Genomic DNA, 25,814 nt, shown 5'->3' on the forward strand with positions numbered 1-25,814 from the left:
CAGTTAGGAGTGGGGTGGATTCGTACTTTACGAATGCACCCCGCGTGAGTTCAGATCGTTTTTGCACTAACTGGGTTATGGGATTCCAATTCTAAACCACTCCCACATGCAACAAATGGTGGTGCCTAGACTAGCAGAGTAGAACTAGAGTGAAGAAACTCTCGGTTTGATCCTGAAATCGACATCTGCTAAATATTAGGCTAGGGGTGTCGTTAAATCAAAAATACCTAGTAGTTTCATAGCTTATCGAGCGTCAAATATAGGCGACTGCCCGTGACTTTTGATTTTCTAGGACAAAAAGTAGCCTATCCGTAATAGCCCGTCCTCGGGATGCAAGGTATCTCTGTACCAAATTTCGTAAAAACATTTGAACGGGATGATTCATTAAAAATCCCGTGAGATCACCACGATTTAGGATTGCAACATCATCAGGGTTGAGGAGTTGGTTCTTCGAGTTCAACGTTAAAGTCTTTACTTGGTAAGTATCTCAAATAGCAATTTATAATCGATAGTTTCTAAATCTAAATAACATTTCGTTTTGGTGGTCATGTCCCCTGCCGCATCAGGCTTGAGGAGCTAGAATCTAATTTTTATGGGACAGTGTCGCAAAGTTTCTCTATCGATTAAAAAAAATACGCAAATTGGTTCAGAAATCTCGGAGATTTCGGTGTACATACTCGTGGGTAAAAAACACAACTCCTCCTTTTTTAAAAGTGGGTTAAAAAAGTAGCCTATGTTACTCCTCTACTACTACTACTACTACTGTTAGCATTGGTTAATCCTCTACTTATCAGAGGAAGTCCCGTCAAAATAGGTTCAGCCGTACCGAAGATTAGCCCGTTTAAATAGACAGACAAAAGTTTTAAAAACGTGTGATTCAGTTATGGTACACTTCAAATAACCATATGAGCTTAATTTGTGGTAATTATTTCGAAATGACAGGATTTCGAAAATTACCACAACAGACACTTCAATTTTATTTATTAATATAGAATATAGATAGTAAGTATAGAATCTATAGATTAGGTAGGTACTCAACATACCAACATAATATTATATAGTTTCTACTTGAAAAATCATATTATAGCTCTTATCGGTTCTGTTATACATAATAAGTAGGTAGCAAATTTTTTATTGTCTACCTTATCTTTTAAATTATTTTAATCTAATTGCAAAAGCGATTGCGTTTTTTTTTACCTACCCAAATATTACCTACTTACCTACGTAATTAGGTAGGTAGACATAATATTATATTTACTGGTTGGTATACTTCTACTTAGGTATACTTTTTGCCGTGAGTTAAAATATTATCAAATTAAATTAGAATTATCAATTACATTTTTATAACCTTAATTACCTAATAGAATTGTTTTTTTTTTGTTTTTATTCTTGTTAAAGCTTTGATTCTCTAGTATTAAGAATGTTAGTTCGATGAGGAAAACCCACGGAAAAACTCATCAAAAAAACTAAAGTAAAAAATCCCACTAAATAAGTTTTATCTCATGTTCTAACCACAGACAAATAACTCAAAATTACTCACACTGCCTTAATGATCATCATCATATCCATCAACGCGATTATCATTAGAGTATAACTATTTTATAATAATCATAAATCCGTTATACTTAGTATAACTACATAACACATGCAGTCAGGTGTTCAGCTGCGTGTCAATTTTAATGATAAATGGAGAAAGTCTATCAGACAGGTACAAGGTATGTACTATGTACGTAGTTAGGTACCTACGTAAATTACATATGTTGCAGTTTTATGATGTTTCCTATCTCGACAAGATGCAAATCACAAAACAATTAGAGGTGCAGTTAAATTTTAAAACGCGTTTCATAACTCGGAGGTGAGAGTAGTTTTTAAATGTGTAGGTGCTGAAACGTGAATTTGTTAAAGCTATTTTTTTGTAATCGGTTGTTAGTAATGGAATATTCCATGAAAGCAAAATTTTACATTTCGGACTCTACTTATTTACCTTTCGCCTCTGATCTTTTTCTACCTGTGAAAACTTGTTTCTATGATTTTCTTTTGTACTTTTCCGTAATTTTCCGTTAATAAGTCGTAAATTTTCAAGTAAAAAATAAAAAATCCATAAAATTCTCCAACTCACACCCATGCTTTGGCTTGCGCAAGCGCATTGAGATTTCAACCGGTTGCAACTTGCACCTTGACCTTGCTCAGTATTATTTTGCAATCCTGTATAAGCTAATTAAACAGTTAAGTATACCTACAGTAAAAAGAATTAACGTGTTTGTCGTTGTTACTTACTTCCATAGATTTTTACTATCCAAATTGGGCTTAATTTCACCGGTCTACGAAAAACCACTTAATAGGTACAATTATATATTTTGTACAATTTTTATCATTGCATAGAACTGCTAATAAAATGAATTAAAATTTTCAATGTGAAATTATTGGAATGAAGGTTTTTGTCCCGAGGAAAAAATAATTCAAAATCGTCATACAGTAGGTACCTACCTACAATTAATTTGGGTTATTTTTCATAGTTCATACTACTACATAGATCAATCTAATATAACAAATCCATTCTATAATGTACCTATCTACTTGTAATAATATATTATAAATTATAGTTTACATTAACAGGAAGACACACGGGCAATTTGTGGAATAAATTAAAGTAATAACCTACTCACTAGAATGTGTATACGTATTCAAACTAAAATGTCTAAAATTGTATGTAGTTTATGAAACTTTAATAAGCGCATATTACTGTGCTTGCGTGGTTCATACCTACATAATAATTTTCGCAAGTACGGTGACTAGATATTCAACGCAATAAAGGATATTATAGTGGGAACCAGGAAGAAATCAATCATATCCTCTAGACTCTATACTAGAGGTCTAAGGACCAAATTGCTACACCCAAACTGGGTATCCAAAATACTTTGTACATACTTAATATGATGTAGTTTATGGAAATGCAATAAATGAAAATTGAAATTGGGTACAAAGTCGTGGGCATCATCCAGTCTGTACTAAACTATTGTGCGGCTGCAGGATCGATGAGGACTATGCATAATAATTTAAGATTTAGTAATAGGGATGATGACGACTAGTCAAGAATAAGAATACCCAGCTGAATTTGTTGTGGGCTCTTCTCAGACTTGGACGCGTTTGGAACCCTTGTAGCTTTAGTTTTAAGTAGGTACGTAATTAATTATCACTACTATATGATCTTAAAAATTAATAACTTTGACCATCAGTAAGCCTAACATATGACCCTATTCTGTATAAATAATTTGACTTTGACTTTGACTTTGTCTTTTTGTTAAACGTTAAAACGCTTGCTTAGTAAAGGGAGCTTGTATAAATGCACAGATGTGACGTCATAAAGGTTTGATGTAATTTGACGAACTTTTTGATGAAATCGATATTTTAAAATGAACAGCGGACGTGGATTTTACGAATTTTGGAAGACCCTTTATTTAATAGGTCGAACTTTTATTTTTTTGGCATAGTCATCATCCCAATTCTTTTATGTTGGGAGGCTTTGCCTTAGGTCACTTGATATTATATGTTCCGACCATTATTGGACTTTCTGTTGATTTTTCTACTGCTTATTGTAGGTAGGTAGGTACATGGAACGAGTACAATAGGACTGTCTTGCAAAATATGAAACGTTTGTTCACCTCACTGACCACTGACTAGATGAGCGATGACAAAAATATTGAAACACGCAGGTTGGTATGTACTAACTTCAAAGACACTTGCGATATGGTTGGACGCCGCAGAAATATTCCGTAACAGTGACTGTTGCTGTGGTTTGCTTTATGACTTCGCTACATTTACTACATACCAGAGGCGGATTATCCCTAGTCCCGTGCCTAGGGGCGCGAGGTTACGAAGGGGCGCGGGTGATCATAGATTTCCATTACCTGGCCTACCTAATTATCCCTACTAAGTTATATTGGGGCCAACCCCCTTCTCACTATGAGAGGAGACCCGTGCTCTGTAGTGAGCCGGTGATGGGTTGATCATGATGATAATGATGAAGTAATATTATCACAGTTTAACGAAGTACTACCAGTTGTTCGACGCCTTTGAAGTCTAGCGATGCCGCCACTCGTGTAGGTATATACGTGTTCCTACGCAAATATGCAAGGGTTGTCACAAAATTGGGATTAAAATACCTCGCATCGCGGGGAAATCGGTGAAATTTAGACCCTTGTTCTGTTTAGAATTCGTATAGCATCCGTAGACAGAACAGTAATGCACCATTTTATGATAGAACTTACTAAACGACACTTAAAATATTTAAAACCACGCTCACGTAAACCCTCGTCCATCAATCACACAGACTACGCGAATCTGTGTGCAGCGGGCCGCGCCGCCCGCGCTCTGCAACCCACCCCACCGTTGCTCTGTACCGGTAGTACAAGATTTTACGTCTCACCAAACCAAACCAAATTCGAGAGTCGAAATACTTCCGCGTTACAGTAAACTGGATCTTAAATGTCTCGTTTTAAAGCTCAAATTTGTCTACACTTCTACAGCCAGCGCTCCAAGCGGAAACATTGCGAAGTTAAAATCAGTGGCATTGAATATTTGACTTCAATTCAAGGCTCTTTAGGTCCATTTTACTTTGATGTTATTGTGTTTCGACTCTCGAATTCTAGCAACGTTTGGTGAGACGTAAAATCTTATACTACGGGTACTGTACAAGTACATTCGTAATTGGACTGTATATTTCAAGGCTGTGATATTATCTTGGAGTGACCGACACTGCCTCTTCTTTAATAATATAGCAAAGTGTCATGGCGTGATGTTCTCCACTCGTTCACATAAATAATTATAATCACCAACTACCAACTATGCAATGAGACGATGACTCGTTATTTCGAAGTTAGTAAAATTTGAGGTGCTTGCCTAGGGCGCTCATAACATTTAATCCGCCTCTGGTTTACTAACATACCGAATCGCGTCAGAATCACACACTAACGTCCGCGAGAATTCAGGTTTTTTATTCCGTTCTAATTTAAATTATCACAATAGGTACTTTCTTAGTGGAAATCTACATTTTATACAGCAGACTCACTTTTTCAAGTTTCTAGACCCAGCGGTTTGCGCTGTACGTTGATATGTCAGACAGTTTCCCATACCGAATATTATAAATGCGAAAGTATGTCTGTCTGTCTGTCTGTCCCTTACCTTTTCATGGCCCATCCACTTAACCGATTTTGACTAAATTTGGAACAGAGATAGCTTGCATCGCAGATATTGGCGTAGATTTTTTTTTTGTTTTATTCAGATACAAGTTAGCCCTTGGCTGCTATCTCACCTGATGGTAAGTGATGATGCAGTCTAAGATGATAGTGGGCCAACCTGGAAGGGATAAGGCAGGTTTTATTAAACCCATACCCTTTGGTTTCTACACGGCATCGTACCGGAACGCTAAATCGCTTGGAGGCACGGCTTTGCCGGTAGGGTGGTAACTAGCCACGGCCGAAGCCTCCCACCAGACCAGACCAGAAATTTAGAAATTATAAAATTCTGAACCCCTGCCAGGAATCGAAACCGGGACCTCCCACTAATAAGACCATAGCGCTCACCACTGCGCCAGGGAGGTCGGAGACATATAGGCTACTTTCAACTTTGTATCTCGTAAAATCAAAGAGTTACCACGGGATTATTAAAAACTGTAAATCCATGCGGATGATATCGCGGAAGCATCTTGTACCTATTTTATAAGTATAAAGATGGATGGTCACTGCCACTGGCTACCTACCTAAACAATATTTAATTAATACATAATATGTGTAAAGAATGGTCTTAGCAAACCGTGGGACGCAGTATCGATGCAGTGAATGCAAAATTTTATTGCAGTATCTGACAATTATGTATAATATTTGCATGCTAATGGCTATGTCTAAATGAATATAAATTGATTTGGTGTTACAAATCGACCCATTACTGCTACAGAGTTATTTAATTTTTTTAAATACCGAAATCGATTAATTTCGATTAATATCGAAAATCGAAAATGACATTTCATATAATAAATTATTCAAATGATTTCGCGATCAATTCTTTATCTTGAAATACTTACATAAAACGCATATCTATGCAATTACTTATCCATTTGTATTTTTTCGTAATTTGTTCAAATGTATTATCAAGCTGTGATAGCCTAGTGGTTAGGACGTCCGCCTTCTAATCGGAGGTCAGGGTTTCGATCCCGGGCACACACCTCTAACTTTTCGGAGTTATGTGCGTTTTTGGTTCTCCATAATGTTCTCAAAGGTGTGTGAAGTCTGCCAATCCGCACTTGGCCAGCGTGGTAGACTATGGCCAGAACCCTTCTCACTCTGAGAGGAGACCCGTGCTCTGTAGTGAGTCGGCGATGGGTTGATCATGATGATGTATTATCAAGCACCTACGATTTAAATTCTTATGAAAGTCTGTCAATAGGTAGTCAGAATATTTTATTTTTTAAATTTTACTCATATAAATAGCAGTCCCACTTTTTACTTGATGCCGACAAGCCGGCATCGGCATCTTGTGTGACCTCGAACTTTAGATACACACTTGACCTGGAATCCACACAATAAAACCGGCCAAGTGAGATTCAGACTCGTGCACTGAGGGTTCCGCTACTGTCGTATTTTTTCAATATTTTGAACGATAAATCAAAAACTATTATGCATAAAAATAAGTTTTAGAATGTACAGGTAAAGCCCTTTCATAAATGATACCCTACTTGGTATAGTAATCTTACTTTAAAAGTTGAAAGAACTATAACCTACTTACTTATTTGTTCATGAACACATTTTTTGTGATGTAACCACAAATACACGGTTTTCAATTTTCCCTTTTCGTGTGTTATAAGACCTACCTACCGGCCAAATTTCATGATTCTAGGTTAACGGGAAGTACCCAATGAGTTTATTGACAGACACGACAGACAGACAACGAAATGATCCTATAAGGGATCCTTTTTTCTTTTGAGGTACGGAACCCTAATAATAACCAATTTCACGTATTTTCTATAATACATAGTCATACTTTTGTTATAAAGCCAATCATTCAAGCATTAAGTAAATATTAATTTACCAAATAAATATTCAATAATATTACCTAATCTCATAAGCATCGAAAATTTCGTAAAGTAGCTTAAGTAGGTACCTACTTATTTTATTTTATTCAACTTATTATTTTTATTTAACTATAATGAACAGGTTTTTGTGATATTTGTACTGGATTGATTATATTATTATAAGTATACATTACGTTACATAAATACGTTTACGTGAAGTTATGGGCAAAAGTGTGAACTTGAAGTCATGTTGGTCATGTGGACTTGACCTACATTACTGTCTCACGAATATTAAAGGTGATTGTCAGTCAATCTTCGTATTGTATTCTATAATATAAAAACCGGCCAAGTGCGAGGCAGGCTAGCGCAATGAGGGTTCCGTACTACAGTCGTATTTTTTCGACATTATGCACGATAATTCAAAAACTATGATGCATAAAAATAAATAAAAATCTGTTTTAGAATGTACAGGTGAAGACCTTTCATATGATACCCCACTTGATATAGTCACTCACTTCGAAAGTTGAAAATACTAATTATTAGTTCATGACCACAATTTAATTTTTTTTGTGTGATCTAACCCTAAATTCACGGTTTTCAGATTTTTCCCCAAATGTCAGCTATAAGATCTACCTATTTGCCAAATTTCATGATTCTAGGTCAACGAGAAGTACCCTGTAGGTTTCTTGACAGACAGACAGACAGACAACAAAGTGATCCTATAAGGGTTCCGTTTTTCCTTTTGAGGTACGGAACCCTAAAAATGAATCACTAAATGTGTTCTCGTCGCAAATCTCGAAAACAGCTGAACCGATTTCGCTAATTCTTTTTTTATAATATTCCTTGAAGTACGAGGATGGTTCTTACGGAGAGAAAAATTTAAAAAATTTGAATCGACTGTTAGGTGGAACGAAGTTCGCCAGGGCAGCTAGTGTTGTATATAATAATAGGCCTTTTGGATAAATAATCTTGCTTCTTAGAACGTAAATCAAGTATGAACTTACTTAGGTATCGAGTCAAGCGCAAGTAAATATAAATACCAATATATAAGTAATATGTACTTACCTATCTAATTTCTATTTTTATTATTCGATAGTGTTGTAGAGGAGGCTACTGATAGCCAGTTTAGTTACCAATTTTGCGGGTTTACCTAAGTAGATTAGGCATTGAATTATTTAGTAATTTATTTATATTAAGTACCTAATTGATTGCACTCACCTCATTGATCTAATGAGATGAGGGCAATCAATTACTATAATTATAGCGTGTTTGATAAATCGTACCTTTAACGTGACAAAAAGAGGTACGCGATCGAAAGTGATGAACATCGGCATCGGCCTTTAGAAGGACATTTTCATCTTTGTAGAGCGTTGTCTCTGTCACTCATACCCATATTATGACGCTTTGTCGGTCTCAACGACCGAGACAGTGCTCTACAAATCTGCTGTCTCCTTCTAAAGATCGATGTTCATCACTTTTGGTCGCGTACGTATTATTATGTAGTATCAAATAGTTAGTGCCGTAGAGTTTCGTTTTCTCTGATGCTTTACAAACTTTCAAACGGCCCTTCGAGTTCACAAAAAAATCATTTCTGCGATCATCTGTTTGCAGGGTTATTATTTACGATCGCGCGTGGGGCAAAATAGTGGATATAAGAGTTTAAAAACAATCTTTAACTCCTCATAATTTTATCTCCCACGGGTATCACGAGAAGCTCTAATATCTACGAGTCTCATTATTTTTTGGTACATCTACACATCGATCCTAACAGCCAGCTTGTCAGGATGTCACAGACATTACCTAACAACTAGAGTACGAGTACCTACATAATATATTCTGGTAAGTAGAAATAGCTAGATCGAGATTTTATAAAATAGAACTATAAGTAGAGCTTGAAAAAATTATTGTGTTTGAACTTTGAGCTATGTTAAAGTGTACTACTTACCTATCTATTGTTTATAATAACTATGTTTGCAAAGTTATTTTGACCTTTGATATCATTAGCCTATAACGTCAACCATTGATAATAATTCTCAGATAAGTAAGTAAATAATGCGTAATTTTAATGGAAATTCTAACGGAAATCGGAATATATTACCTGCTTTAAACACAATTCACATCATTTTTGTATGTTAGTCTTAAATATATAAAAGGAAAAGGTGACTGACTGACTGACTGATCTATCAACGCACAGCACAAACTACTGAACGGATCGGGCTGAAATTTGGCATGCAGATAGCTATTATGACGTAGGCATCCGCTAAGAAAGGATTTTCGAAAATTCAACCCCGAAGAGGGTGAAATAGGGGTTTGAAATTTGTGTAGTCCACGCGGACGAAGTCACGAGCATAAGCTAGTTAAATACAAACTAAAAAAATTATGGGTAAAAGTCTGACATGTGCCCTTTAATATTTATCAAAAAAAAACCGGCCAAGTGCGAGTCAGGCTCGAGCAATGAGGGTTCCGTACTACAGTCGTATTTTTTCGACATTTTGCACGATAATTCAAAAACTATGATGTATAAAAATAAATAAAAATCTGTTTTAGAAACTACAGATTAAGACCTTTCATATGATACCCCACTTGATATAGTCACTCATTTCGAAAGTTGAAAATACTAATTATTAGTTCATGACCACAATTTAATTTTTTTTTGTGTGATCTAACCCTAAATTCACGGTTTTCAGGGTTTTCCCCAAATGTCAGCTATAAGATCTACCTACCTGCCAAATTTTATGATTCTAGGTCAACGGGAAGTACCTACCCTGTAGGTTTCTTGACAGACAGACAGACAGACAACAAAGTGATCCTATAAGGGTTCCGTTTTTCCTTTTGAGGTACGGAACCCTAAAAATCGTATAAAAGTTATCAATTATAGCAGATTACATGTTGTGTAAGATTTTGAAATGATACAGGTACCTATAGTTCGCGACAGGTCGAGATGGTAATCGATGTATGAGGCGAGGAGACGTCCCGCACACCCTATGGCGCGGGGGCTATGCGGGTGTGCGGGGCGTCCTTACCCCGATTACCATCTCGACATCTCGCGCATTGTACCTACCTAGATTATAAATGTAGCAGGTAGGTATACATTAAAGTACCTAAATCATTAATGCAATCCGTTCCCTTATATAAATGCGAAAGTGTGTTTGTTTGTTGGTTTGTCCTTCAATCACATCGCAACGGTGCAACGTGATTTTTGCATGGATATAGATAAAGACCTGGAGAGTGATAAAGGCTACTTTTTATCCCGGAAAATCAAAGAGTTCGCCACGTGATTTTTAAAAAACTAATTCCACGCGGACCAAGTCGCGGGCGTCAGCTAGTATTCTAATAATTCAATATCTAGATTACTTATTATTTTCTGTGATTGCATTTTGTATTTATGTTAGTGGCCGAAAGATTACACAAGGAACAAGTCATAATTTTTTTTATTACCTAATTACGATTAGGTGAATAGCCTCGATAGTAACTTGTTACATTAACTAGAATTGTAATGAATTTCTTTCAAAAATTCACATACCTACTTACACTACTAACAAAGTAATAAGAAATTTAACACGGGTATTTTTAATACACGCGTAACACGCAAAAATGTAATTGAAATGCAAATTTTTTGTTACTTGTTACACATTCGCAATAGCTTAAATAAGTATATTCAAATGTCGATTCTGTCGAAATAGGAAGTCCGGAAGACTACTTTGAAGTTGGACAACCTACCCGTTCCGTAACTATAGGTAAGAAGCCTTGATAAAAACACCATTAACTATTATTTGGTAAGAGAAATTATTTAAAATAACGTATTTAAATCTTTTCAATTAATAAAGCAATAAAAAAATTAGTGCGTGTAATTTTTACGTGCGGTTGAAGTATACTACCTACGTAGTAGAGGTACCTACCTAACCAATCTATTGGGTAGGTACATTTTTGAAAATGAGTCGGTAAAAGATTCTTTAAAAAAAAAAAGTAATAAAAAATAGAGCATTTAATTTATGGCATGAACTACTTTATCATGGTAGGTATACCACCTCGATAAATAAAAGATGGCAACCCTAAAACAGCTGAACTGTTTGGCAGCTTCGATTAGTTAGGTACTTCCGTCCGAAAAAAACTGAGTTACCTCTGAAGTTGCCCCTAAAGAAGTTTTACTTAAGTAGGTTTTGCAAAAAACTAAAAATATTAACCAATCTAAATTAATCGGACCTTAGTCAGCCTTAGTTCATCTAAATATATAAAAGGAAAAGGTGACTGACTGACTGATCTATCAACGCACAGCTCTAACTACTGGACGAATCGGGCTGAAATTTCGCATGCAGATAGCTATTACGGCGTAAGCATCCGCTAAGAAAGGATTTTTGAAAATTCAACCCATACCTAAGGGGGTGAAATCGGGGTTTGTTTGTGTAGTCTACGCGGACGAAGCATAAGCTAGGTAACTGATTTGTTTCATAAGAATTAAGAATGATAACAAGTTTACACTTTACATCTGTTTGCCAGTCAAAATGCAATACAATGACCTTAACTGTTATCAAACTGGTTTACAAGAAACTTCTCGAACAAGTTGGTGTTATCTCGCATATGTATTAATAGAATAGAAAAGCATTTTTTATTTCAATAGGTTCTGCTTAGTTCAAAATGGCATATGGAGTGCAAGTAAGTCTGCTAGGTTTAGAAACTAGGTAGATACCTCCTAGGTACCTATATCACGAATCTATCTATAATTATATATTATAATATTATGTACCTATAACCTATCTACTTAATGTTAGGTAACGCTGCCAGCGTTCTGGGCACCCTGCCTCGTTGCGGTGGTTAAGATGATATTTTCGATCTGTAATTTTTATGTTATATATAGAATAAGTTTGGTATTTTTGTTTATTGTATTTTCAGACAAAATAGATTTTATTTGAAATTAAATAATAATTAACAAGTCTTACGGTGGAAATTGTAATAAACTAAAAGGAAATAAATCACAGAATACAGATGCTTAATGTTTATTACTCTATAAGAAAATATACTTAGGTACCTATATCCTCAAAAAAAATACTCGATAAGCGTCTTAAATGTTAAATCATTTATCAATGCAAATTACTAATACGAGTAGGTACGAAAAATATTATCCAACAATCCACTAAGTAATAATAATTAATTAATAAGTATTATAAATTTAGATTATTATACTTACGTTTTTGATCAATTTGATTGTTTCTAGCAATCAGACCAAAAACAGTGATAAACTCGAGCATTATCGTAATAATTTGTTTTTAATAATTGATTACCTAGTTTAATCCATCGTCATCTATTGTTAATACCATGTTTTATGAAATTAATTTGAGGACATCAACGAATGACGCGTAATATTTAGTTAAGATAATATTACTTTAATATTACTTTATTACACATTTTAAAAATAAAATTACTCAATAGTTAGCTTTAAGTATACTTATTTAATTAATAAATAATTAACATACAATTTCATATTTTTAATAACAGAAACTGGTCATTCAAGAATGTGGCTACGATTAAATGTTAAAAAAATTATATATTTCCCTCTAAAGTTAAGATACTAGTGCGTACCTATTGCTAATTAAATTTTAAGGATTATCTTTTTGAATATACTTGATTCATAAAAATTAACATACAATCATATTATTTTAAGGTGGAAATCAGACGTTCAAGGATATCACAACGATTAAAATCAGCAAAAAATATATAATAACCTTAACAATGATAATTTACACTATCATCACTAACCAAATAACAGCAACATTCGACACCAATGACTTACTAGGTATAGTGTATTATTCATATCATTTATGTATTATCTATATATTATTTTAAAAATACAACAAAAAGGTTTTATAAAAAGGTTTAAAAATACATTATAATATGTATCCTTAAATTTTATTTATATTTTTTTTTAATCTACAATAATGGTGTCTTTCCAAACGGCTACTACGACGGAGTTTAAAGAATAGGAGAAAATGGGAGAAAATAATAAATTACTCGTATGTAATGTTATTTTAATGTACGTAATTTTGTATGATATCTACCTACTTACCACCGCGTATCTTTGTAAAGTAAATTGCACTTCTTGCGGGCAACATTAGTAGGAATTAGGATATCTAAAGTAAATGGAAAGTTGAAACACCTAAATAGGGAAAGTGTTGGTTGCATATTCACGTTTCTATCCCGACTTCGTAGTGTTTACTATAAGAACTAGTTACGTTTTTAATTTTCTTATTTCTAACTTGCATAAATATTGCCATAATGCCATTCTACTAGACTTAGTGTAGCCAAAGATACAAATGGTTTGACGAAATAGCCTGAAAGTGGGTAAGTCTTCGGCAGAGTTTCCACCATGATTATATTATTTAGGTACTCAACTATTAGAATAAAGGTAATAATTTTGGTGGCTGTTATACACATTCTTCGCTACGTCTTCTTAATTTCTTAATTTCTTAAAATAAATAAAAATCTGTTTTAGAATGTACAGGTGAAGACCTTTCATATGATCCCCAATTGATATAGTTATCTTACTTTGAAAATTGAAAATACCAATTATTAGTCCATGACCACAATTTAATTTTTTTTGTGTCATGTAACCACAAATTCACGGTTTTTAGATTTTTCCCCGAATGTCAGCTATCAGATCTACCTACCTGCCAAATTTCATGATTCTAGGTCAACGGGAAGTACCCTGTAGGTTTCTTGACAGACCGACAGACAGACAGGCAGACAGACAGACAGACAGACAACAAAGTGATCCTATAAGGGTTCCGTTTTTCCTTTTGAGGTACGGAACCCTAAAAATCAAAGGCTTTTCATCTAAGCGTAACTCCAATCCACTAGGCGTGGATTAGAATTACACTTATATAATAAGGAAACAGTTTAAACCTACCCTTACGTTGCGGGCACACCTACTCATGTGTTGCGGGTGCGGGGGAGTGAGTGTAGTTTTTTACGTAGTAATACATGCTTGAAGGAATTCACGAATAATACAAAAAATGCGAAGGAGGACACATGATATATGTTCTATATAAATCAAATCTAATGCGTAATACTATAACGATTAGTATTCGCAACGCATCAGCGACAATTGTCGGCCATGGAAGGCGACACTGGCGTCGGATACCAAGATTGGGCGCCGCTGTTGTAACGCAGTTACTGATTTACAAATGGCTTCACATTGTACGTTATAGGTTCTATTATATTATATTCTGTGCTTACAGTAACAAAGTGTATCTATTTTTCTCGAACTCACTAAGGAATATTCGATTCACCAGGAAAAAATTCGCTAATATTATGACGCACATAAACAAAAAACCCAAAAAAATTACCATGAGATGAGAGTTTCGTATCAAGTGAAATATTTCATTGTACCTACAATCACTAACCTAAAGGATCGGGTTGTTCGTGCTTTTTCGTGCTTATTCGTATGTGATCGTAGGTACGACCTAATTTCATTCGAAAAACGCATGCAACGTGAGCGCAGTACACATTCTTCCACTCTTTGTGCTTTTATCTTCAATATCTAAGGTATTCAGAAACAAAGTGTATTTAAGTCATATTTCGTTGAAAGATAACATAGTACCTGCACAATTTTTTATTGTAATTTGTAGCTATTAAAGTGTTCCTCATTATAAGTTTCCTACTTTAAATGATACATAATAAGTATGTGCGTAGAGATGCGCGCTCAACGCAATATTATGTGCATTAAGGCTAAGAGAGAGGCAGATTTCATAACATTTAAGAAGTGGTTAATAGCGTGGAAAATGCGGGCATAAGTATTTTTTAGTTATGTTTAGGCCGACAAATTTACCTATAGAACCAACAGTTTGACGGTACGGGCGTCGGGGCTGCTCATGCTGAAATTCTTGCTCATAAGAGTAAGCGTTAATTAGTAGTTGCTAATATTAGGTAAGTAGGTATCTGTATGGAGGTACCTACTCTCTATACAGATACCTACTTACCTTATCAAACAGCGATCCTAGCTTGGAAGCTCTGGGGAGTTATTTGCTAACTCAGTGAGCATCACTGAATGGAAGCCATCAAGTTCATTTGACATTTACTTTTAATCCATTAAGGTTTAGGTACTACGAAATATTATTTTTATATCGCTCAGTGAAGCAGCAATGTAGAGCCTACTAATGTTACATGAGTTAGCGAATTTGCTGGTCCGAAATATAAAAAGATTTGAAAAGTTTTGTTCAAAATTATACAGGTAATCCTGAAACTCAGCCATAAAGTAAATTGGCCAATTGTTTCAAGAAAAAACAAAATAATTATAATATTATTGTTGCAAGTCTTTTAATCTATATATTATATGAATAAGTAAAAGGAAAATCTGATTTACTGACTGACTGACTGATCAACGTACAGCTCAAAGGTTTGAAATTTGTGTAGTCGATGCGAACGAAGTCGCGGGAATAAGCTAGTTACAAAATAGCTTGCGAACAATGTTGTATGTACCTAATCAGAATAACTAGGTACTTAAATATTCTAAACGTAGCAGGTATATAATAAATAATATTATAAGCGTATAATTGCACTTAGCAGTTCCTAGGTCATTATGGGCTATAAAAAATAACTTAAGATTTTATTTAATTTTTATTACGAACTAAAATAAATATATAACACAACATCATAAAAATATACTATACCTACTTACTTAATAGTGTATATAAATATGAAATAATGCAAAATTGTACCTACCTATAAAATGTTGTCTTGTTTTCTCTACAAATAATACCTGCTTACCTGATTTAATTTTCTTATACCTAGGTAGGTACTTGAAGTAACTTTGTATTTTTTGCAACATAAATGTCATCTGCTGGAGCGCGGTGGTAAGAATATAATTACTAAAGGTTATCAAGTCAAATGACTTCATAAGCAAATACAAAGTGCCTTATTTATTATTTTATACTTTTATATAAATATATACCTACATATTATAGGTACCTATAATATATTGTACTTGCCCGGTCAGTTAAATCGGTTAAATCCATGTTAAATCATTATAGTCGTGCACTCGTATACAATTTCTTTAAAACTAATAAAGCAAATTAGGTACAATTACTTAATCAGTACAATAGCAAGTTTATAATAATTATGCCGCACAAAAACTCGTATATTATGCTTGCATCTAAATCCTATTTTATTAATTTACTTGTGTCCTGGGAATACTAAATTTTTGGCACACCTAATAATAAATCATGATTTTTTTTCGGCGAATTTTATTTTGTTCAATTTATGAATGCATACACTCAGCTTCGTAGAGAAGTAAAGGCTATGCCTATTCTAATTATTTCGAGTTGTATTGTTAGTTGTTACCTACCTTAATTAACTGAATGAAATTTACTAATATCATCTGATTTATTTTAGTACCTAGATAGATAGATAGATAGATAGATAGATAGAAATACTTTATTGCACACAAAAATATTACATAACTATTACAAAAAAACTAAAACTAAAAAATAATTGTATTGTATAAAAAATAATTGTATAAAACTGCAAAATAATTGTATGTATAGGTACCTCATCAATCATCATCATCATGATCAACCCATCGCCGGCTCACTACATAGCACGGGTCTCCTCTCAGAGTAAAAAGGGATTTGGCCATAGTACCTAATATTACCACGCTGGCCATGTGCGGATTGGTAGACTTCGCACACCTTTGACAACATTACGGAGAACTCTCAGGCATGCAGGTTTCCTCACGATGTTTTCCTTCGCCGTTAAAGCAAGTGATATTTAACTACTTAAAACGCACATAACTCCGAAAAGTTAGAGGTGCGTGCCCGGGATCGAACCCCCGACCTCCAATAGAAGGCGGACGTCCTAACTGCTAGGCTATCACAGCTAGCTATTTGTGTAGCCTAGGTATTTACCTAGGTACTTAATTATTATTATTGCTATTAATGTGTATTTGTGAAAAAGTACAATCGGATATAAAATTTCCACGTAGTTAAGTCCCTAAGCGTTATGAAGCGTTATTATATGAAGCGTTTTCGAAATTTTGAAAAATTGATGACCCCGCGGCACCTAGCTGCACACCGTTCGTTGACCTCTAGCATCAGCCAGATGTTTTGAAAAATACAGGCTTTTTTTAAATTTTACCAAAATTGCCTTTCAAGATTATGAAATGATTTTATTTATTTCATGTAGGACATCCTGTGACACTTACGATATGTCTGGACTCTTATTAGATCTCCTTCTTTTTTTACCTCCTCGTTTCTGATTCGAGCTCCTAGGATATGGAAATGCCCTTCCGGCATCAGTTTTCCCCTCTAATTTTAATATGGGTTATAATATAATAAACCTTTAAGTAATCAAGTCAGAACGAATAGGCATCTCTAGGCGAGCGCAGCTCCGTCTTAGGATGCATCATCAGTTCATCACTTGCCAGCAGACCTGATTGTAGCCAAGCGCTATAGTAATAAATATACCTATAGTCGGGATTTATGCAAACATAATTTTATTTGTTCCCACCGTAATATAACAAAACCACTGCCGTTTATCTAGAGCTAATTGAAGCTATCGACAAGACGAAGACGATTAAAACAAGCGTAGATTCTTGTAGCTCATGCAATTTGTGTAGCATAGATGCGTCAAACAAGGCGCGAGGCTCATTACGCCGGGAGCAAACATCTTAACCTCAATTTAGGCCCAACCATTGCTTGAACAGCCAGTCTCCCACAATTTCCTCCTCAAAGACCGCAGTCAATTTAGTTATGAGCCACATTCGGGACACTTGCGTAATTCTCTCCTTCCTATTTTGACTGTCTTAATTATGTTGTTTACTGACCTCCCTCCCACTCATTCACTGATTGTACAATTTGAGCAATTTAGGTGCCTGAAATATTTATGAGGACATCATATTTATTTCAGGCATCAAGATTATCAAGATTATTTTTCGTATTTGTTATTAGTTTTGTTTACCAAATTTTCTAATCCATATAGATCCTCACTTTATAGATCACTGGAATTTAGGTGTTGTCAAATCACAAAGTTCAATCATCCGCTCGTTGGAAAGCCTGGACCACCGCAGAGACGTAAGCTCTCTTTGCGTGGCACCGCAGAAACGTAAGCTCTCTTTGCGTGTACTATCGCCTTTATAATGGGGAGTGCTCTGAAGAGCTGTTTGACCTCATTCCGCCCTCATTTTTCTACAACCGCACCGCACGCCACCGTAAGCAATTTCACCCTCACCAGTCACCCACCACCTGGGTGCCTGGTGTACTTTGACTGTCCGTTGTGCCAGATCCTTTTTTTCACGAACATGGAAACTGTGGAACTCCCTTCGACGATGTTCCCACTAGATTATAACATTGGGCTATTTAAGGGGCGCGGCGGACCAACAAATTCCTGAAAGGCCGGCAACGCATTGGCGGTTCCTCTGGTGCTACAAATGTTCATGGGCGGCGGTAATTATTTAACATCAGGTGACTCGCCTGCTCATTTACTCGCTATTTATTTATATTAAAAAAAAATCCAAATCATCGATACAATTTGACAGATTTACGTTGCTCCTGGATTTAGGTACGTTCCCGTGTTGCTTTTGCTTGCCCCTCAAGACTACTTTTTAGGCAAAGTGTAATAATAAGTAAAGGGCTTCCACCTTCCTAAATCCTACGTCCTAAGTAGTATAGTTACCGGCAAACTAGCCAACTTTGCCATTCAATGATACTTTGCCCTAAAAGCAATTTATAAACAAATTCGCTATGTAATTTTTTTTTATAAATTAATATTTAAACCAAAATTTGTTCGATTTTGATGGCGGGCAAAGTAATCCGGACTTTACCCACATCGTTTTTTCAATATAACTCTTAAAAATACGTGGAAAATACCATGACTACAATTTAAGGCTGTCTTGGCTAGTTTGACGGTAACTATTATACCATTTAGGACGTAGGATTTAGAAAGGTGGAATAAGCCCTTAAATAACTCAGATAAAACTGAACGAACCTTACAATTTTGCAATGGTACCCAAATACTATCTATAGACTGTTATTAAATTAAAATAATGCTGCATCTGCAGCACAATTAATTTTTCTAACACAAATTCAACACTCTACCGGAAAACAACTGAATCATTTGCATTTACATTCCCCTAGATAAGCAATCCTACGTTATAGTAGTACAAAGGCGTTTCACAAAGACGTACCTTCATAAGGGCAAAGCGCTGGTCATCATCTATACCAACAACCGAGTTAGAAACCGGTGCCATTTCACAAATATAATAAATATTTCCGATACACTATTTAATACACGCTTCGCAGCGAAACAAGCGTGCGACTACCTCGCGCGCGCGGACACCAATGTTTTACTTTTGTATCTTTGTTTACGTGTGCAGTGCAGGCTTTGTTTGATACAAAACGATTCTAGATTGACTAGTTGCTGCTTCATAATTATTATTATGACTGGTTTCATGGCCCGTATGGTTAGGACACATGAGTAGATATAGGACTTAGGAACATGGTGGGAAGATTTTTTGTAAGTAAACAATCGACACACTCGCGCTTGCGTGTTATTAGTGAAGGCTACAGGCATGCGCGGTTTTATTTTATATGCCTCTATGGCTCAGTGGGTTTGACTTGAGGAATGGAAATACCTAGTTATGCTAGTTCATACTTTATCATTGAATCACATTACGATAGTATTTATTACCACATTACAAATATAAATTCATCGCCACCGGCCTATTACTGAGCACAGGGTGTCCTCTCAGAATGAGGGCCTTAGTCCACCACTCTGACCAAGTGCGGATTGGCAGATTTCATACTCCTTTGACAACATTTTGCTGGATTGGAGGTTTTTACTGTTAAGGAAGGTACCTACTTAATATTAATTGAGCTCCTGACTTCGCGTATAGGTGGCCGACACGCCGTCTAACTCAAGTTACAGTAGATTGTCATCGCTTTTTAGAAATTTTTAGGGTTCCTTACTTAATTTTTAAGCAAATTAAGCTTTTGGTTCAGTGTAGATTTTTATGCATCATAGTTTTTGAATAATCGTGCAAAATATCGAAAAAATACGACTGTAGTACGGAACCATAGTTGCGCGATCCTGACTCGCACTTGGCCAGTTTTTTTACGTAACGCCATTTCTGTTGGAGCAGGTATTTTAATTTTAGAGCAAGGTTATTGGAATGAAAATTATTGATTTAGTAAAGTTATGGTGACACAGGAAATTACCACAGGGAAAATGTATATACCTACAGTTGCAGGGGTAATTTATAAAGTAAAGATTTCTAGAAGGCAGGAAGCAAAATATAATTACTAGGTGTCAGGTGATGCTCGCGACTTGGTCCTAGAGGTAGCCTCTCCCTTTATAGTTTATACACTGTAGTCTTGGGTGCTCATGTGCTTGGATGCTGTTTAATTTTCGGGGAGAAAATGTATGTCTTAATAAAATGAATACAGCAGGAATACTTAATTTAATAAATGGCCCCGATTCTCTAGTCTCTCTCTAAACTAAATTTAGAGTATCTGCATCCTTTTCTTTTTACTAATGCTAAAAAAGGAACGGAACATGACTTTCACATTTAAAGATTCTAAATTTTAGTGCACAATACAATTTTAAAGAGTAGGTTCGCGACTGCGCGCTAAAATCACGGGTTTTACCATCTAAAAATTAAATTTAGAACTGTCAAACTGTGTCCGTCCTTTTCATATTACATTTGTAAGAAGAGCATGCGAATACTCTAAAATTAGGTTGTGCTCAGAATCGGTGCCATTGATGGTTTAAACTTGAAAAGAAAACATTTAGGTAATTATAACAAGGGATCATAATTTAAAAAAATGAATTCTTAGTAAAAATAAATCATTTTACGCCTAGCACATTGATTATTTCATAACTGTAAAGACAACACCCCCTCTTTCTGGTTCTTCGTCAAGTATTTCTTTATCACTACCCTCAACATCAGAATCAGAATTTGAATCATCACTATTTGCAGACCTATAGTTTCCAAACTTAGAACTATCTTCAGGTAATTGGGCCATTTTTATTCCTGTCCGAGCGAACAATTTTTCTGCTGCATGCTGCGCTTCAACTACTTTCATATGCTTATAATGTTCCTTTTGAAGATTTAAGGATTCCTCTAAAGTCAAGGGTTTTGCGGGACCATGTACTATGGGAGGTGGTGTCGCAGCAGTCACCTCCCAATGCTTATTCTGTTTTCTAAGTATTTCTTTATCTGGGTTATGTACATCTGATATGGTTGTCCTGTACGGTTTAAATTGACCTGTGCTCTTAGGTTTTATATTGTATTCAGTATTTTCAACTATGTTCTTTACATAAGGAGTCTCACCTAGAAAAAAATTGATTACTTTGAAAATTTTGAATTGTCTATTTGTTAATTGAAACAGAAAACTTATTTTCAAATAAGTAGCCAATTGCTAAATAAAATGTATTGTGTAGTGTTAAAAAAATATGAGTTTACAATTTGACATATGCACTAATGGATATTTCAATTTGTGTAACAAGTTAGCCAAGTTCTAGCTTACAACTTACTATTACCATTGACTGAAGGACTATAGAGGTCTACCTTAAATTAATATAAAATCTTACCTAAACTTAACAGATCTTCAGAAGTTATCAATGCCTTTTCGGGCTGTAAAACTTTAACTTTCTTTTCATAGGATGTGCTTTGACTTATAATGTGCAAGGCATCTTCAGGTTCACTGTCGTCATCAGAATCTAAGTAGGTGTTCTCATGACTTTGGATCATACCTTCCCATTCTACATTTTGTATTGAATCTTTGTCAGAAGTAATGCTCATATCGTTGAATAAGCGACAAGTTTGCTCTACCTGTTGTTTTGCCTTTATTTCTAAAACTATTTTGTCGTAAAATTCCTGAATCTTTGCCCCTTTATCCGCGAGTTTATTCAAGAAACTTTTGTTGTTTAAAAGTTTTAGCTGCCGATCCCGAATTTCCATTAATTCTGAAATGGATTTAGCCGATACGTTTTCGATTTTGCCATCGATTTCACTTTTTGGAGGTGGCGGTAAAATACCAGGGATTCTTCTGTTTATCTTCTTCATTTTTTGTGCAACAGTCATACTTTACAGCAAATCAAGAATTATTTAATCATTGGCAAAATTAAAATAAAAATAAATACGAATAACTTGAGCACTTTTGTGTTTTGAAACATAGAGGCCTATTATCTATGCATAGAGATTTTGAACCACAGAGTACTTTTTACTATGACTTCACATCTCCGTGTTCCACAGATATGTCCAGATTTGCAACTCGCGTGGCCCCCTCAGTCCCTCTCGCTCAAGCAGATTTTCGAGATTTTCTTACTTGTAATGTCATTCCTTCTACACTTCACGTTGTTTGCCAAATACTCACGTATAAATACATTTTGGCAAACAAAAAAAAAGTGGCCACGGTGATAAGGATAAAACATAATCATTTTGTCACGTTCTAATAAGAACTTAAATGCATTTAGCTATCTCGCTCTAACAGTAAGTGTCACAATAGGGCTACTGCGTCCTTGTTCTGAGCCGTGTTCCTTGGAATTTGGAGTAAATCAAGGAGTAAATGTATTCTGTGGGTGTGTTCTGTGCACATCTCTAACAAAAAATTCCAAGATATGTTATTGGTCTGTGATTCCAAGAGAAAAAATCAATAAAAATATGGTGTAAAATAATTTGTTTTGTGTTAAGTTACTTAAAAAATATTGTTCACTATTGTAATTAATCTGAACATGAGGTTATTTAATTGATAATGTGACTGCTCATCAAACTTCAAAGCCTAAACTTGTGATAATCAGGAAGAGAAGAAAAATCATGGAAGAGGCTACGGTTTGTATTTCTCATGTTAATATTTTATTCAGTTAACTAAACCAGTGTTTTTAAAGGCATACATTAGACTATTGCGTGGGTTTGTTATACTTATTGGCTATATTTCTGCGGTGAATGTGTAATTTAAGGGCTAGAATCCAGACCTAGTCATAAAGCCAGTTTAAGACAGTAATTATTTAATAATTTATATGTTTTTCTTACAGCTTCCACTACATTTGGATCCTATTCAGCAAACTGAAAGGTGTGACAAAAGGCTTTGGATAGGAAATCTGGATTTGCGGGTTAATGAGTATGTTTTATTAATTACTGGACTAGATTAGATACCTCAACCGTAAAAGATGTAACTTACTCTATTGTCCATATTATCAAGCAATATGTGCAATCACTATTCTGTAATCTGTATCGAGGAAATAGTGATAGCATTAACAGTAAGCTGTGATAGCGTAGTGATTAGAATGTCCACCTCTTAATCAGAGGTCGGGAATCAATCCCAGGCACGCACTTCTAACTTTTCAGAGTTATGTTCGTTTTATGTAATTAAATATCACTTGCTTTAATGGTGAAGGAAATCTTGTGAGGAAACCTGCCATGGCCAAAACCCTTCTCCCTCTGAGAGGAGACCCATGCTCTGTACTGAGCTGGCGATGGGTTGATCATGATGATGATTAATAGTATCACAATGTAGACTGGTAACTGGATGTTCTTGAAATTCTGGGATATGAGAATCAGGATACTACATTGATAGTGTAACATGCTTTTATGAAATACTAGATGATGCCGTGACTTGGATTTAGGTTTTTAAAAATCCTGTGAGAACTCTTGAATTTTCTGCGATAAAAAGTAGCCTATGTCCTTCCCCGGGATGTAAGCTATCTTTGTACCAAATTTCATCGAAATCAGTTAAACCGTTGGGCTGTAAAAGCTAGCAGACAGACAGATAGACAAACACACTTTCGTATGTATAATATTAAATATGGATGAATTAACAATTGATTAAACAAAACCTTTTCTTATTACCGGTATCAACTACTGAAAATGGTCCGCGTGTATGGCACTATCGAGAAGTTTGACATGCTGTTCCACCGCAGCGGGCCAAACGCCGGCCAGCCGCGGGGCTTCGCCTTCGTCACGTATAAGCTGAAGCAGGACGCCGTCAACGCCATGAACTCCTTGAATGGACAGCTCTTGGGTTCAAAGAGGATATGTGTTAAGTTCGCTAAGAACACTTCAGTAAGTAATAAGTTTATGGTTACGTGCAGTGGCGACTCTCCAAATCATCATGACATGTTATAAATGTATTCTAAGAAGAATCTTAATATATAAAAGGAAAAGGTGACTGACTGACGGACGGATTGGGCTGAAATTTTGCATGCAGATAGCTATTATTACATAGGCATCCGCTAAGAAAGGATTTTTATTAAAAATTCAACTCCTGAAGGGGAAAAATAGGAGTTTGCAATTTGTGTTGTCCACGCGGAAGAAGTCGCGGAAATAAGCTAGTAAACAATAAAAACAGGTAGTTTTGATTCTTATCTGAGACGCGAGCGTAATGGTAGCCCAGTAGTTAAGACGTTGGCCTTCTATTCGGGAGATCTGAGGTTCAATGCACCTCTAGCTTTTCTGAGTTTTAATAACATCGTGTGGACATCTGCATATCTTAAGAGTTCTCCGTAAAATTTTCAAAAATGTGTGTTGAAGTCTTTTAATATCAATCCATACTAATATTTTCAATGCGAAAGTGTGTCTGTCTGTCTTATCTGTCTGCTAGCTTTTCACGGCCCATCCGTTCAACCGATTTTAACGAATTTTGGTAATAGCTTGCATCCCTGGGAAGGACAAAGGCTAATTTGAGTTATAACCCTAGCATAATTTTTGTGTTTTTTTAGGATGACCAAGACAAGCCAAAGCCAGAGTTGGGCATAGCAGCGCTAAGTGGAGTCAAACCAGAGTTGAAACTCAGCAAAAAGACAGCCATCCAGTCCATTGAAGCCAAGCTCAAGATGATGGAAAACACGAAAGCCGGAGACGACTTTGTGATCAACAAACTCGCTGCCAACGAGACGCCTATCATCTCACAGTATCAGACTAGACATCATCAGCCTCCAAATAAAACTCAAAGTGCATTTAAACGGAGACATCCATATCATAAGAAAAGATAAATTAATTCTAAGTCTGCGCTTTACGTAATTTATAAGTAGTTAGTAAAATTATAGTTCATTTGTGGTAAGAAAATAGTGTTCAATTAACTAACTTTTTTTTAAAGTTGCATTAAGTGAAGCCACTGGCCACATGATGCGTTCAAAACAAATCAAATGGTTTATTCAAAATAGGTAATAAATTACACTTTTTGAAAGTCGGTTGTTGCATTGGTAAGATGATATAGTGGTGATAATTTTTACGCGAACTTAAAAACTAAAGCTACGTGGGTACCAAACGCGCCCAGGTCTGAGAAGAGCCCACAACAAACTTTGCGTTGGCGGTGCGGCGCCTGAGCGGTGTCACTGGGTCATCCTACATAGAAATTGCTGCACCATGCCATACGATGCGTTACGACGTCGTGCGGCGCCGCACCACACGCGCGACAGACATGGGACCAGAAAGACGACGCAGGGAGGGGAGTTGCGGTGCAACGCCATACTTTCTGCCCGTGTGGCATTCATAATTCAATACCAAAATCCACAGCGGTGCCGCGTCGAGACGCACCAGAAACGCATCGTGTGGCCTTAGTCTAAGGGTGAGATTTACAGAGTTAAAACGAGACAGAGCTATGTCTTTCACATAAATCTGTTTCGTTTTAACTCAATCTTAAGTCTGAGCAAAGTCAAACTGCGCTCTATAGATCTCAGCCTTAGACATTGGAAATGTTATTTTTTTAGTCAGGTACTATGAAAAAAAAAATCTGATCTTAAACCTGGACTTTTGCTACGTAAG

The 25,814-nt window shown here is 35.6% G+C and overlaps 3 protein-coding genes across 3 annotated transcripts in view; 1 reads left to right on the forward strand and 2 right to left on the reverse strand.

Annotated features, from left to right (window-relative positions):
* Positions 1-19,600, reverse strand: part of LOC117996377 (SEC14-like protein 2) — a 37,966-nt gene extending 18,366 nt beyond the window's left edge. The window contains exon 1 of the mRNA XM_034984437.2: positions 19,239-19,600. Within this exon, the coding sequence (XP_034840328.1) occupies positions 19,239-19,301 (63 nt within the window). The 5' untranslated portion in view covers positions 19,302-19,600. The remainder of the gene's footprint in view (positions 1-19,238) is intronic.
* Positions 19,601-20,846: 1,246 nt separating this feature from the next.
* Positions 20,847-22,247, reverse strand: Polr2M (RNA polymerase II subunit M). The gene is made up of 2 exons (XM_034984440.2): positions 21,644-22,247; positions 20,847-21,383 (listed from the first exon to the last, which is right to left on the reverse strand). The coding sequence occupies exons 1-2, from the start codon at positions 22,134-22,136 to the stop codon at positions 20,920-20,922; spliced, it is 957 nt and encodes a 318-aa protein (XP_034840331.1). The 5' UTR covers positions 22,137-22,247; the 3' UTR covers positions 20,847-20,919.
* Positions 22,248-22,664: 417 nt separating this feature from the next.
* On the forward strand, positions 22,665-25,483 carry LOC117996383 (probable RNA-binding protein 18). Its single transcript, XM_034984443.2, has 4 exons — positions 22,665-22,883; positions 23,087-23,172; positions 23,903-24,113; positions 24,770-25,483. The coding sequence occupies exons 1-4, from the start codon at positions 22,869-22,871 to the stop codon at positions 25,040-25,042; spliced, it is 585 nt and encodes a 194-aa protein (XP_034840334.1). The 5' UTR covers positions 22,665-22,868; the 3' UTR covers positions 25,043-25,483.
* The last annotated feature ends 331 nt before the right edge of the window (positions 25,484-25,814 follow it).

Source organism: Maniola hyperantus, chromosome 3 (assembly GCF_902806685.2).
Source record: "Maniola hyperantus chromosome 3, iAphHyp1.2, whole genome shotgun sequence".
Lineage (NCBI taxonomy): Eukaryota > Metazoa > Arthropoda > Insecta > Lepidoptera > Nymphalidae > Maniola > Maniola hyperantus.

Coding starts and splice junctions, on each gene's coding strand:
- LOC117996383 (XM_034984443.2), top strand. Junction 23,173..23,902: donor CTGGATTTGCGGGTTAATGA/GTATGTTTTATT, acceptor TTCTTATTACCG/GTATCAACTACTGAAAATGG. Junction 24,114..24,769: donor AGTTCGCTAAGAACACTTCA/GTAAGTAATAAG, acceptor GTGTTTTTTTAG/GATGACCAAGACAAGCCAAA.
- Polr2M (XM_034984440.2), bottom strand. CDS start 22,136: ATGACTGTTGCACAAAAAATGAAGAAGATAAACAGAAGAATCCCTGGT. Junction 21,384..21,643: donor TGAAGATCTGTTAAGTTTAG/GTAAGATTTTAT, acceptor ATTTTTTTCTAG/GTGAGACTCCTTATGTAAAG.